This window comes from Phoenix dactylifera, unplaced genomic scaffold (assembly GCF_009389715.1).
Source record: "Phoenix dactylifera cultivar Barhee BC4 unplaced genomic scaffold, palm_55x_up_171113_PBpolish2nd_filt_p 000188F, whole genome shotgun sequence".
Classification (NCBI taxonomy): Eukaryota; Viridiplantae; Streptophyta; class Magnoliopsida; order Arecales; family Arecaceae; genus Phoenix; species Phoenix dactylifera.
Genome location: NW_024067715.1, coordinates 390,618 through 404,267, shown reverse-complemented (window position 1 = coordinate 404,267; position 13,650 = coordinate 390,618). Strand labels below are relative to the sequence as shown.

Below are 13,650 nucleotides of genomic sequence, written 5' to 3'. Positions count from 1 at the left end.
CCAGTTCAGGTGCTCCGAAAGAAAGACGAGAGGTGGAGGACGGAGGCGGTGGAGGAGACAGATCCAGTTTTCTCGTCAGATTCATCGAGAACAGAGCAAAGGAGGCCAGATTTCTGTCTTCCTCTCCATCTTCTTTCCCCGATCTTTCTCTCGCGCTGATCTTGATTTTTTGATCGCAACAACCGAGTAAGAATCTTGATTTCCTCTGCATCTATTGTTTCTTTGATGCGATATAGTCTGTGTTGATGATCTTGGAGATTGGAAGAGATTGGAAGCTATAGCGCCGATCATTTTCTTCTTGTGATTATCTGTAGATGATGGATTCTTTTATCATTTTTTTTGGGTTTTCGAATTGATTGGATGTATTGAGAACTGAATGAAGGGAAGGAAGTTGGCTTCCCTCATAGTTTCCATCTTCTGATCTTTCTCTTCCGCGGGTCTTTATTTTTCAAGATTTTGAAACCGTTAATGTATTTGAATGCCAGAACTGTCTGGAAGCATTGGTTTTAGTTAGATTTAGTGTTTCATTCATGCATTGCTGGCTCTTATCTCTTTTTGGAGCTCCGAGGAGGGAGGACGGCCGTTGGAATCTAATTTCAGTTATATCTTTAGTTGATCCTGGCCCGCCTATTGAACAAGTCTAATCATGATTTATAAGAAAGCTGTCATTGTCATGAGCAATGCATGATCGTTGGAAAGTACACTCTGATTTCGTAAGGAACTTTAAGTTCTCTTTGACGATAATAAAATAGGACTTTCCTAGCACCCTTCCAACAAAACAACAACAATCATGCCTGAGCAAAAAATGTTGATCCATCCACATGGATGCAGGTGTTAGAAATTCGTTACAGTCACTCGGCAAGTGTTAATGAAATCATAATTTATCATGAGGCATTAGTTCTTTTAACTAAAGCCAGGATGCTCATAAACCAATAGTATTCTATTGTTTCTTGAAACTTGCAAGTTTCCCGAACATAGGGACCCATGCTATGGACATTTTACTCATGAAGATATGACATCTTGTTATTTCCCATTGAGCACTTCTCCCAGAAAGCTTCATAACCTAGACCTATTTCTTGTTCTTCTTCTTTTTTCTTTTGTCGATATTGATCTTACGGTTATTGATCAGATTAATAACATATTTCCTAACCAAATAATCAGTATATAGTTTAAAAATGAGTAACATTTATTTTTTAATGGAATTCTAGGGAAAGCAGATCTCTCTGAGCTTTTATCAGACATGGATGATCAGATTGCAAAGGCCAAAGAGCAAGCCCTTAGCAAGAAAGACATATTAAAGAATGTCGAGAAATGGGTGTTCGCATCAGAGGAAGAGAAATGGCTTGATGACCATGAGAGGGTAACCTTGCATTATTTTCATACCTTGATTGTGGTGAATTAAAATGTAGTAGGGATTCTGCAGATATGGTTTTTCTAATCTCACCAGAACATCTGTGAAGAGGTAGGCCTTTTGGCTCTCCCTGAGGACAAAAATCTCTTCATATATGTTCTTTCATCAGCCATGATAATATTCTAGCTATGTTATCTAGCTTTACTGCCTCCTACTGGTATTGCTAGTTCAATGTCGTGTTGTCTTAGTTTATGGTTGTATAACCCACAAATTCATAGTTTGGCTTTATATTCTATTGTCATACATTACACTAATGCATTCAATTACATAACATATTTTTATTTCTGTTTACTTATCTATTAGGTTAATCTTTTACATAACAGTTAGTTGAAAGTAAAGCTAATTAATTACACCTGTTGTAATGAAAGAAATTAAATTAAGCATATGAGACATGGAATAATGGGGATAGCTGGACAAGATCCGTATTTTTTTTTTTATTTACCTACATGTTCTTTTCAAGCTGCAGATTATTTGTTAGCAGCCAGTTTTTCCTGTTGTTTGGCTCCCAAATTCTTGTCTAGAAGTTTTTATTTACCTACATGTTCTTCTCTCCTCATACCTGTAGAAGAGAACAGCAAACAAATTGTGCCTCAATCTTGCTTTTTTGCTAATGTGTGCTTCTCATTTTTATTCTTGTGTTGCAAGACTCGCCCTAAAACCAATGGGTTTCACTAAATTATATTTCTAGCTTTTTGGTAAGGGCATAAGACCCTGCATCTACTTGTGTTTTTTGGCCTTGCAAGTCTCATACAATGTAGAGTATGTTTTTGCCCTCTCAACCTTGATGGTATAAATATTTTTTCATGCTCAAAGTTTTCCATGGCAGCCACAAACCATTGTGCGTCAAGGATATGCCAAACTTCCACATAATGTCACACCACATTATCATCAAGTTGCATGTAAGGTGAATATTATCTTATTTAACCGGGAAGGCCTGTAAGCACTTGGTTGGCTTTTCATCTTAAAAAAAATTAGCGGGTGATAGGGTGATAGGTACAATATATTTTGGGAACCCCTGGAATAATGAATTACCAATCTTAGTATGTTCTAGGAAAAGGATCAGAATTTTTCCTTTTTTTCCTTTTTGCAAGTTGTAGTCATTAAATTTTTCGGTCGGAGTTGTTTGAGCCAAGATAACAAATATTTTCTTGTCATGGCTGGTATATGGTTTGCACTCTTAGCTGTCACATGTTAATTGGATTTAATCATACGGATTGAATTAAAAAAAATAAAAAAATGACCAAGAAAAGACTTAGAATTTGAAAAGATAGATTATTGTATTAAGGGGCATATTCTTATATCAATGCTAGTTAGGTTCATTTTTTGCTTTAGTTGGAGTCGGATCTAACCTTAAAGTAGTTTCCCTTTTACCTATTAAATGTTTATATGAAATATGCTTTTTCAAATGAACAAGAAATATATAATAAACACTGTAGGGCCCCACGGATGGAGTTTAAAATATGTTTTTATTGTGTCCCTTCTAGGTTTCTCCATGAAATTTATTTACTTATGCTGTTAATGCGTAAAATTAGTTGTGAAATACTAGTTTGCATGATGAGTTACTTGAAAGTTGGAACTCTGGAGTCTACATGTTAAATAACAAACAACAAGACAATCTAGAATGATTTATGATGCTGGATTTCTCCAGTTTAGTTTAAATCTATGTTTATTTATTGGATGAATATGATCTTCTTAACCAGGTAAATTTTGGATAGTTTTGATGCATATATAGTTCGGAGAATGCTTTATGCTATTTATTTCTTAAATTATATTTTTTTCGCAATTGTCAACACCCTGCTCTTTTTCAAATCCTTATTTTGGCATTATTCTCTGTTGAAGTTATTCTATGAAATAGGACCAAGAGGTTTTTATCTCTTGAAAGAGGTAGTATGTCTAAGAGGCTTTATGGTTAATAGGAAGTAGGAGCCTTTGCCTATTTTAATGAGACCCATGTTTTTGGAATATTTTTCTTAAAAATGATACAGAATTGTTATCAGAAGTAGGCTTATTGCCAGTAATTTTCTAAATGAGGCAAACAAATGTCTTCCGAAAATTGTCAATATACTGCGAGTTCTCATTGCCATAGGCACAAACTATGCTGCCCATGAAACAATCCATGTTGTGTGGAGATAGTCAGATAGATGATTGCTACTAGTTCGTCATGAGTTCTTTGAATAAATTCTTTTCTTGTCACGAGATAGGCTGTTGAGGATAAAACTTTGGTCACATCTCAATTACATGCCATGCGAATACAAACAAGAGAACCCGAGCCTTCCATGCAAACATATATACTAAAATGCCCGATAAGTCAAGTTAGTACTTCAATAAGCAAAATGCCATATAATGTACATATACAGAATTTTAGAGATTTAAAAAATATGTCACCTATATATAGAATATCTTGGTATCAAATAGAAATCTATTAGTTTGAACTTTTGTATGCTCCCCTAACAACAATCTATAATCAGTTAGATATTGGACTCATCTTAGTTATTTTAGGAATGATAGGTGAAGCTTATGGAATTTCTTTTCTTTTCTTTATTTTGATCCCTCATTTCAATGCTTTTGTAGGATCAAAATCGTTACAATGCTTGTCGAGGAGCATATAAGAATCTGAAGCGCGCAGAAAAAGCTCGGGTACTTGTTAGCAAAATACCCTATGAGTGTTATCTATTTCATGAAGTGAATTAGTTAAATTTTATTTGACTCCTAGTAGATTATATGTTCTCTTTTTGTTTGATTTTTACATTTTAATTCACATGGACTGTATGGTAATTGGTTCACTGGTATTAGTTTTGTAGGCATGAGGGGCAACCATTTAAACTTGCTCAAGCTATAAATTGTTTTAATTGAGATATTTAAACCTAGTTTTTAGAATAATCTTAGTTCATAATCCAACTATCTAACATTGGAGTAGTTTTATGGCCTTGAATCTTTATTTGATAACATTGTGTTAACTTCGAATTAATTGTATATCAGATGAAACAAGTTTCTCTTGTTGTTAATGGTAAAGATTTCTATACCATAGTAGAGTTGCATGATGGTTGCTTAAAATTAACCTTAACTACTGAAAGTAATAAAAAACGACAAAAAAATCTCAAATGCGAAGAATCTAATCTGTTGAAAGTTATAATTAACTGTCAAAAGGTACAAAGATATGGCCCAAGTGATGGTTGTCTTCTTTGTAGCTTTGTCAAGGTAGGAGCGTGCGGCATTTGCTTGCTTATGCCAAGATTTAGCCACCTTGAAAGCTGTTGAACTAGATCATGGAACTCCCTTAGTTTGCTTAGAAGCTCCATGGAGTTTTCATTAGCACCATCATACTATGACCTCTCAATGTAGCCAAAGAAGTAACTTCTACTTCCACTTCCACTTCCACTTAACCCTTGGGACTTGCATTGCAAAGAGAAGCTTTGCACTAGAACTAAGCTTGGCCCCTGTTGGCATGATGGTGTGTCCTCCCTCAAGTGGACATTGAGTTGTAATGTGGCAAGGACACCCCATTGAATTGCTTTAGGGACTCCATGCCTACAACCATATCAAAGTTATTGATGGGCATCTACAAAAAATCAACCTTATCGGTCCAAGTGCCTAGGAGCAAATCTAGTCCACGAGCCTAGGTGCAACTCTACACCATCAATGGGCTACCCAACATCTTTACCCAACCCTTCCCCTTGCCCACCTTAAGCCCAAGCTGCTTTACCTCATCTAACTTGATAGAATGGTGACACATCTGTGTCTGCCATCACATGGGTAGACTTTCCAGGTCTTGATATACATCAAGGTTTGAACCTTGTAGTTTCGGGCATCGGATTAGCCTTTCGAGGTGTTGAGTAGTCAGACAACTCATTGGGGCACTATCTTAGCTCTTGCTCCTCAATCATATCATTGAGTGCACCCCTGTTAGGACAATATCTAGTCCAATGTGGACTGTCACATAGAAAACTATTACCTTAAGGCTTCCTTGTCAACCTTCTTGCCATTTGGTGGCTTGCCTCCACCCTTGGGTGTTCAGTGTTAGAATGGCCATCTTCCTTGCCATGAGAGAGGGCTTAAACCCCTTTGCTCCTCTACCTTTGGCATGATCACCCTTTGGACCCTTAGAAGACTTTGGCCTTTTAAACTTCACCTTGGTTGAGGGCAGTTAAGATGCGCTTCGTACAACGCCTTTGCAATTCAGTGGCAGCCCGTGGTTTGCGATCATCCATGAAGTTGAACAGCTGGTCCCCCTTCCCTATATTAGGGATTTGAAGCATATGGGAGGAGAATTCCTTCCTATAGTTCCTAATCGAAAAGGGTAGCAATCCTCATTTTGCACTTTTCATCGTTATAGTTGAGTGCCTCGAAGTTCCTCTCAATGTGCTGCAGCATCCCTCTTGCCATCATACTCCTTAGGCTTAGGAGCTTCAATCCCTGGATTGATACCCATGGTAGGTGCAGCAACAACCCACTAGCCACGATACTCTTGCACATGGCCCAATCGGCTTTGGTCTCCATGCTCTTCTTCAGCTCATCAAATGGATCTTGAAGGTTGATCAAGGCTTCTAGTAATTAGGCTTGAAATGTGAGATCAAGGTTCGCCGTACCGGTACCGAACCCCGTACCGGTGCCGCACTAGCATAGGCGTACCGAGTGTCAGTATGGTGCGGTACGGTATGCGGTACGCTAGGCGTACCGATACCGGTATCCATTGGCATAGGTACGGTACGTCTGGTACCGACCGGTACAGCATACCATGTGTGAGATGTTCTTGATGTTGAGCTTCCCTCACGTGGCTGATGACACTAAGCATGTCCTAGTGGAGTTCCTTGACTTGCCTGCCGAAGTTTTCATCAAGCTCCATGCCTTGCTCGAACTCATTAAACCGATCCCTCATATTGGCCATGACCAGCTCCACCTTCACAATCTTTGCCTATATATTTCTCACCTTGTTGTAAGACTTGTCTTGACTTCCCTTTCCCCTTTTTAGACCATGTTGGTGTTTTCTTCCACCACATCATGTTGCACCTTGACAACTTTTGAAGCCATCATGCTCCACCTTTTCCCACAACAAGCTAAGTAGACTTGCCTTTCTCTGATATGACTTGTCATGGGCTTGCTTTTCCTCAAGTACACCATACGACACATGGAAGCTTTGCTAGTCTACACCGTGGTATGCCGTACCATCCTGAATCGGATGGTACTGGGTGTACTAGTGTGGCACCGGTATGAGGTCCGATACCGAGACGGCGAATCTTGGTCTACACTTGCCTCTAAGTCAACTTGCCAAGCTAGCCCCACAAGCTAGAATACTAGAAAGCTAGGGAGAGCACATGAGAGAGAGAGAGAGAGTTTGAGTGAATGGAGAGTTGTATGGCACTAGAGAACTCTCTACAAGGCTTCTTTTCTTGTTTGCTTATTCTTTGTTTGGTGGTTTGGCCAAATAAGGCGTTCCTCTTTATAGGCACTACCATGTACAATGAATAGGATTATCTACATTTATCACAAATCTAACAGCTAGGATCATTCAAGATCACTCTTTAGAACTTTCCCACCTCCTTGACCAGAAACACCTAGAAACATACTAAAAAATATCTAGCTTCTAGCTAAATCCATAAGCTTCAAGTGAATTCCATGAGTCTCCATAAATTTAGTTTTTAGGATTCCTTTTGGTACATGTGCTCAAGAGAGGAAAGTGTGTGCCAATTGTTTGATGAAATGCATGGTCCGTCACACAAGGCATACCTAGGATCAACCTCGGCACTTTGCCTACCTCAAGCAGGGTGACTTCATCTAAGCACATAAATGCGAGCATTGTGCGCGCCTTGCTTATGAACCAAGGCACAAAAAAGTGCCTTTATGATTGTTTGTTTTGACTGCGGATTGTAGCAAACATATTGTGTATATGATGATTGTTTTGTTTGTATAACTATTTTGTGTGCTTGTATTTTCAATTTTATATCTTTTATTTGGGTGTGGCTGAAATTATTTATTATGTTCATATGCAGATTTTCATGTTGTATTGGATTTTGTTATTGTGCAAGTGTGTTGTGTTTACATTTTTGTCACTATGCGCGTATGTGGCTGAAGTTATTTATTGTGTGTGGATTTTGTGATGTGTTTGTTTATGTTGTTTTTATTGTCAAATATGTCTAAGTTATGAATTTGTTATGTTCATGTACATACATACTTATGTGTATACATGCACAAACACCTAGTTTATTAATATGTTTGTATAAATGCTAGTTTATATGAGAATTGGCAACTTGCAGAAAATAAGCATACCAGATTTCTTAAAGATTTTTTTCAAGGTACAATGTTTATTAAGGAAAGTGGAAGGATTTTGAGTCCAAATATGCATTTGGGCTCCAAAGCCTTTTGCTTTACACGTAGATAGATAGCTTCAAGTGATTCATGGTAATGTAGTATTACATAATCCAGCATAATTTAGTTTAATTTCCATAGCAAATTAAATTAATGATTGATTGGTTTAAAAGTTATTAGCTACTTATCTTTTGTTATAAAGGATAAGTAGAATACAATCAAGGTTCTAAATAGCAGTTGTGCTATGCAGGGGGCTGGGATATGACATGGGGTTTGGCAGGCACCACATTGTTTGTAATCAATCGTTATTCATAAAATAAGAAACGATATAATAGATATCAATGAGTAGAAAATTGGCAATAGACCATTAAAATTAGAAATAGGAAGATAGGGGTGGAGAAGGTAGAGAAGCCAGCATGGCAGCAAGAATGGGGAAGTGAGGCTGTAAGAACATATTTCCATGCATTAGAGTTTGGCACATGCTATGCATGTGCGAGGTTCTGCGGATAACGATCATCCTCCAATCTTAGTTTACTATTTTAGTTTAATACATATTCCCCCAACTTTTATAGGTTCACCTCTCTTGTACCTTTTCCGAAAAGTAACAAATGTACTAAGTGGGGTTATGTTAATTTGAGATGGGAGTGCTGTTAGGAGTGTGGAGACAATCATATAAGATACTGTCTCACAGACACTCGAGTTTATGTTTAATATTAGAACTTACATATGCTCACACACATATAGTAGTAGTCTATTTTTTTTCCTTTTTATTTTGCAGTTTTGTTATAATGGTATTTCCATCTCATATAGATATTTATTAATTTTTTGCCCTTCTAGATATGGTATAGCATATAATTTCCCAATGTGGCTCTCTTTAGAACTTTCTTTTAAGAAGATTAATGTATGCGAATGGCTGTTCCATTTGTCTTAAAAAGTCTATATCCAAGGCACAGGCATCATCCTTAACTCGCTGAGAAACTCCATAGGGTAGAATGATGCATAGTTATTTGGACATCCATGGAACAATCATCTCTAGTGAGCTAGTACAGAACAAATTTACTTTTTTAGAGTGTATCATCAAGCTTATCTTTGGCTCCCAACACGCTTCATATCCATTAATGGCATATACAAGAGGCCAAGGGGATGATTTGTCACTGTATAGAATCTCTAAAAGCTAATAATTTGTTTGCATACTTCAGTTTTAAAAGCCTTCCAGATGCAATGCCTTCAATGAAGTAATGTTCATGCCATGATTCAAGGTTATTACTACTATCTATTAATTAGGCAAAGAGAGCTGCTACTCGACCATTCCATTTTCACAAAATGCTAGCAAAGAGGGCTGTAATATTTGTACATCTTTTGTTTTTTAATTCATATGTTTGTTTTCTGTCTTGTCTTTTCCTGCAGTGTTAGTTCTCTGACAAACTAACCCTATCATTGTGTAGCCTTGATAGAGAACCTCTCTGCAAAAAATAAAAGCCTGGGAAAAGGAAAAAGGAATCCCGTTCATGTATGACAAGGTAGAATTTGATCTCCGGAAACATATGCCAAATTAGTGACAGCTTATGATTTATTTAAAGCCTGTCCTTTTGATATTTCAGGTAAGATTGCTAGAGACCTTGGAAGAACATACTGTGCTCAGGCATCAGAGAGAGGAGGAGAAGCGGCGAATATGGGTGGGCTTTCATTTTCTGTTTTTCTTGCTTCCAGTGTCTATCTGCTAGATGCTCTATATTTTGTATTTTGTGTATTTTATCTGCTAGTGCCAAGACATATCTGTGCTTACTCCTTCGGCCATCATTTTATGTAGGAATGAAAGAGACTGCAGGAGCAGTTTGCTGCAAAGCAGGAAGCACTATTTGGGAGTAAGCCCAGCCCAATGCAGCAGTTAACAGGGAAGAAGCCTTTGGGTCAGAGCTCCAACGCGAACATGGTAACTAGGACACTGACTTCTCGCTGTGTCTCAACACCTTGGCTCAGCAACCCTTCTACACACAGGCCCCAACCGTTGAGCAGTTCTATGAAGAAACCTGGACCCTCCCAATTTAGCTCAATTGAGAAGAAAACAAAGAATAGTACATCTCCGACAAAAGGAAAGTATGTGTTTAGAGTTATTTAATTTGTCCTTTCACATGATCCATCAGAAGTAACTTTTGCTTTTGCCATGCTCTTAGGAAGCCGTCCAATGCTACAAGTCCTAGCACCAAATCTATCAAGGTAATAAACCCACTCAATTCTCAAATTAATTCTTTCATGCCATACGGAAAATAGGTGCGCCTTTTTTTTTTTTTGAAAATCTGCAGATATTTAGACATGGTAATTCTGTACATTAAATGAATTACCTTACCACAATAAAATTGAAGTTGCAGTAGTATTTATATGCTTATTTTTAATTTGATGTAAACAAATTTTGTGCAACAAATTCCTTTGATCTATATTATCGAGACAAATAAACTATATAGAGGCATAACTATATTGAGTTGGAATTCATGACTTAGAACAACCTTAATGCTGCAGGGAGAATGTTTTTCCAAAATAATTTTTTGGAGAGTATGTGTTCTCTTATATTTTAGGATCCATATTTTAATTGAATAATTTATAAAATTGTAATGAAGGATGATGTCTTATCAAATGCTGCTATGAATGTGGATACATCAAATGAGGTCAATCCATTTTTTTTTTTTGTGTGAAACCAGCTTTTTAAGTGCGGTATGGATAAAACCAGCTTGTGAGAGGGGAGATTTTGTTTAACACTGCATGCCTATTGATTTTTCTTTTCCCCAGGAGAATGCTTTAAGTGATTCTACATGTACAGAAAGTGACGTATATTTGATACTATTTTGTTATTTCAAATTAGTGGTTAAGTTTCCAAATATGTATTGAGCATTGCACTTTTCTACATGCATAGTTTTTCTTCAACTGCTGGCAATTTCTGAAAGAATTTTATGCAGGAAACTTGCGTGTCACCCATTGCTACTGATGCAGAATCTAAGATTCCAGAGGTTGGTTTTTTTTCTGAGTCGGAAGCTTTATATGATTATGATATATTATTACATCATAAGGGATGCCATTTAAATTTATATTAAACTTTTTATCCAGTCTCCCAAGGATGTTTCTGTTCCAGATGAGCACAATGATATTTATGAAAGTGAGACTGGACCTGATATTGGTTCAACTGTAGATTTAGAAGGTATATATCATATGGCTGCAAAGTTTCTAAGTATCTTTACAGAGGTGGAGGACAGTTTCTTACCAGAGTTGTTTTTTTGGTTTCTATTTTTTTGATTTTTGCAGAAAGCATTATGAAGGAGAGCCATGACTCTCTTGTCGATATGGCTGAGTCCTCCTCTCCACTGCTAAGTGAACAGTTGAGAAAGATATCGAACGACTTGAAATCTTTAAGTACTCGAGAGATAAGAATAGGAACATTCGATCATACCAAACCTCCACAAGAGATCTTCAGAACTCATAGTATAGGGGACAAGGTTTTGTATTTTTCATTTTTTTATGGCAAGTTGTTAATGAGTATTGTCATTTTGATTATGCGTAACTTTTTTCCTTATTCATGGTTACAGAAATCGTTGGTCGAGGCATGTCTATCTTTCCTTAACAGGGCTAATAAGTAAGTCGCTTTCTTCCTCTCAAGGAGAAATAAGTAAGTCCAGAACCCTTATATCCTCTTTTTGCAATGTGGAGTCCAAAAGGCATGGGGTACACTTAGTGGGGAAGTACAAGTTTGGATGTTGCAAGCGGTTGCATGGAGCATCTTCGTATATACAGTGAAAAATCATCCTCTTCAGGAGATGCAACAAAAAAATGGTCTAGTTATATTAACACTTATAAGTTGGGGTTTAGCATTAGTTTTGCATGACATGATGCTGGATCAGACGGAACATTTGGCAGCATGTTAGGAATTCCTTCTTTTGCATGAAATGGTGGATTGTTTTGGTATTTCTTGCCATGTAAAAATTTGGTCTGGGTCACGTATGTGGTTAACTAGTTAACCATTTTCACAACTTATCACTTCAAGAAAACATTGCCGAAGGTTTTATTGATTTCAATTCTCACATGGAAGTTAAGAACTGATTAACCTTGACTTTCTTTAGAAAACTAATTTATCCTTGTTTACTTGCGATAGTTATTTCAACAAGAAATGTGGATAACATCAATGTAACTACAGTTAGAGGGTGTCATCTTGTTCATTCTTTTATATTTCAAGACCTAATATTTGCAAACCTAGAAAGCTGCATTAAAAAAATTCACAAGGCTGTATTGTCAGATACATAGGTTATTTATCAACCACCCCTTTTGTATAAGATCTGCAAGCCATCAGATGAACACAAATTATCATGAAATGGTTAAGATCTACAATTCCCTTAATTGCTTTTATTTAGAGTTAGATGATTTTTTTATAGGAAACAATGTCTCTCTAATATATTCCTTTTTCTCTCTAATCTATTCCTTTTCTTTTTCCTTTTTCTTATAGGGAGGAACTTAAACAATTGAAGGTCAGTTTCAAGATCTTAGATTGTACTTCTGTCTGTTGCTCCTAATTTTGGCTTGATGTATGCTAATTCCTGTTCTTTGTTCAGTGGATTGGAGAGAAGAGAGCTACCTACATACTCGAACTTCGCGAGGAAACTCCAGAGCCCTTTAAGGAAGTAAGCAAAGTGAAAACCATTATCATTGAAAAGAAAACCATTTCAATTTAATTCTCCTTTTCCCTGTTATTGGAGCAATTTAATCAGATGGACTGTTTTGATGGGCAGATAGAAGATCTTAAGGAACTAGGACTATCTTCGAAGCAGGTAATTATACCATTTTAGATAGATTCACACCTTATGGAATTTGTCAAGATAAATCATCCTGTATTCTCAGAAGATTCTTATCATCTTTTATTAAGTTTATTTGATACTAATCGTTAAACAGTGATATGACTCCAGCTACTTATGGTTCTACTTTTACAGATCAATGAAATGATGCCAGGAATACTCACAACTTTTTAGAATGATGTTGAAAAAGACCCAAAGTTCTCAGACTTTGGAAGCTCAGACAAATCTGAACAGAAATTGGAGGATCAGAAACAGAACCATAGCTTTAATCCTATTTATAATCGGATATTGAGCAATGGCATTGGTAACAAAAGGACGGATACAGATGTGATTGGACAAATGGTGCTTGATGCTTCAGGCCTTGCACAAGATTGCAGTATCGATAAGTCAAGAGCTAATGGTCAGCTGACTTACAAGGATGAAGATGCATTGGAGACCGCAAAGTTGCAGTGTGATTTTAATTCTACTGATTGCAGCACGGACGTCAAACTGCAAAATCAGATGTCTGGCTTGATGATCAATCGTCTGGCTTGATACAATAATGCTTTTACTGTTGGCTGGGGTGAGAACAATCACAGCCTGTAAAAATCAATAAAGTCTATTAGATTAAGCATTGGTAAAGCAAGAAGTTCAGTTGATAAAGACTAGATGCCTACTTACAAATCAGTTCCTATTTCTCATTTGGTCACCATTAGTTAGATGCACTCTCAAATGTCATCAGTGTTGAATAATTCCCAAATTTATCAATAATCTGTTGGTAGAACTTCCAAGATGGATTTGCCCCTGTTATTGCTAGCTGGCCAAATGGGTGAGCACAAACATAGTGTTGGACATTGTCAGCCATAGCTAGCCCTTCTAAGTAGACTCGAATATCTTTTCTGTAAGAACCAAAATTCACAGCAACAGGATGGTTTTATGTCATTGTTACCGCAACACATGGAGCAAAAACATAAGGAATGCCCGTTGCTCTCACTTCAACAGCAGTTGCAGCCCCAATTCTCTCCACAAGTGCTGGTTCTCTAATAGAAAAAAAAAAAATACATTTTTAACGAGAGCACAAAGATTATGAACATATAAAGAAAACGCTATGGAATAAAAGCAGCT

At 37.0% G+C, this 13,650-nt stretch overlaps 1 protein-coding gene and 1 long non-coding RNA gene across 4 annotated transcripts in view; both read left to right on the top strand.

Annotated features, from left to right (window-relative positions):
* The first annotated feature begins 1,286 nt into the window (after positions 1–1,286).
* LOC120105084 lies at positions 1,287–9,391 on the top strand. Of its 2 annotated transcripts, XR_005507474.1 has the most exons (4): positions 1,287–1,360; positions 3,983–4,048; positions 9,160–9,234; positions 9,316–9,391. It is a non-coding gene; the product is annotated as an uncharacterized LOC120105084 (long non-coding RNA). The 2 variants fall into 2 exon arrangements; XR_005507475.1 differs by lacking the exon at positions 3,983–4,048 and having other exon boundaries at positions 1,290–1,360.
* Positions 9,392–9,548: 157 nt separating this feature from the next.
* The window catches only part of LOC113461992 (kinesin-like protein KIN-10B), a 36,942-nt gene continuing 32,840 nt past the window's right edge, over positions 9,549–13,650 (top strand). The window contains exons 1-8 of one of the 2 annotated variants that reach the window (XM_039117166.1): positions 10,512–10,716; positions 10,814–10,904; positions 11,009–11,199; positions 11,290–11,336; positions 12,201–12,222; positions 12,307–12,375; positions 12,484–12,522; positions 12,682–13,193. In XM_039117166.1, the coding sequence (XP_038973094.1) occupies positions 10,660–10,716; positions 10,814–10,904; positions 11,009–11,199; positions 11,290–11,336; positions 12,201–12,222; positions 12,307–12,375; positions 12,484–12,522; positions 12,682–12,720 (555 nt within the window). In that variant the 5' untranslated portion in view covers positions 10,512–10,659 and the 3' untranslated portion in view covers positions 12,721–13,193. Of the gene's footprint in view, positions 9,932–10,511; positions 10,717–10,813; positions 10,905–11,008; positions 11,200–11,289; positions 11,337–12,200; positions 12,223–12,306; positions 12,376–12,483; positions 12,523–12,681; positions 13,194–13,650 lie in introns of those variants that run through there. The other variant, XR_005507472.1, reaches the window with a different exon arrangement.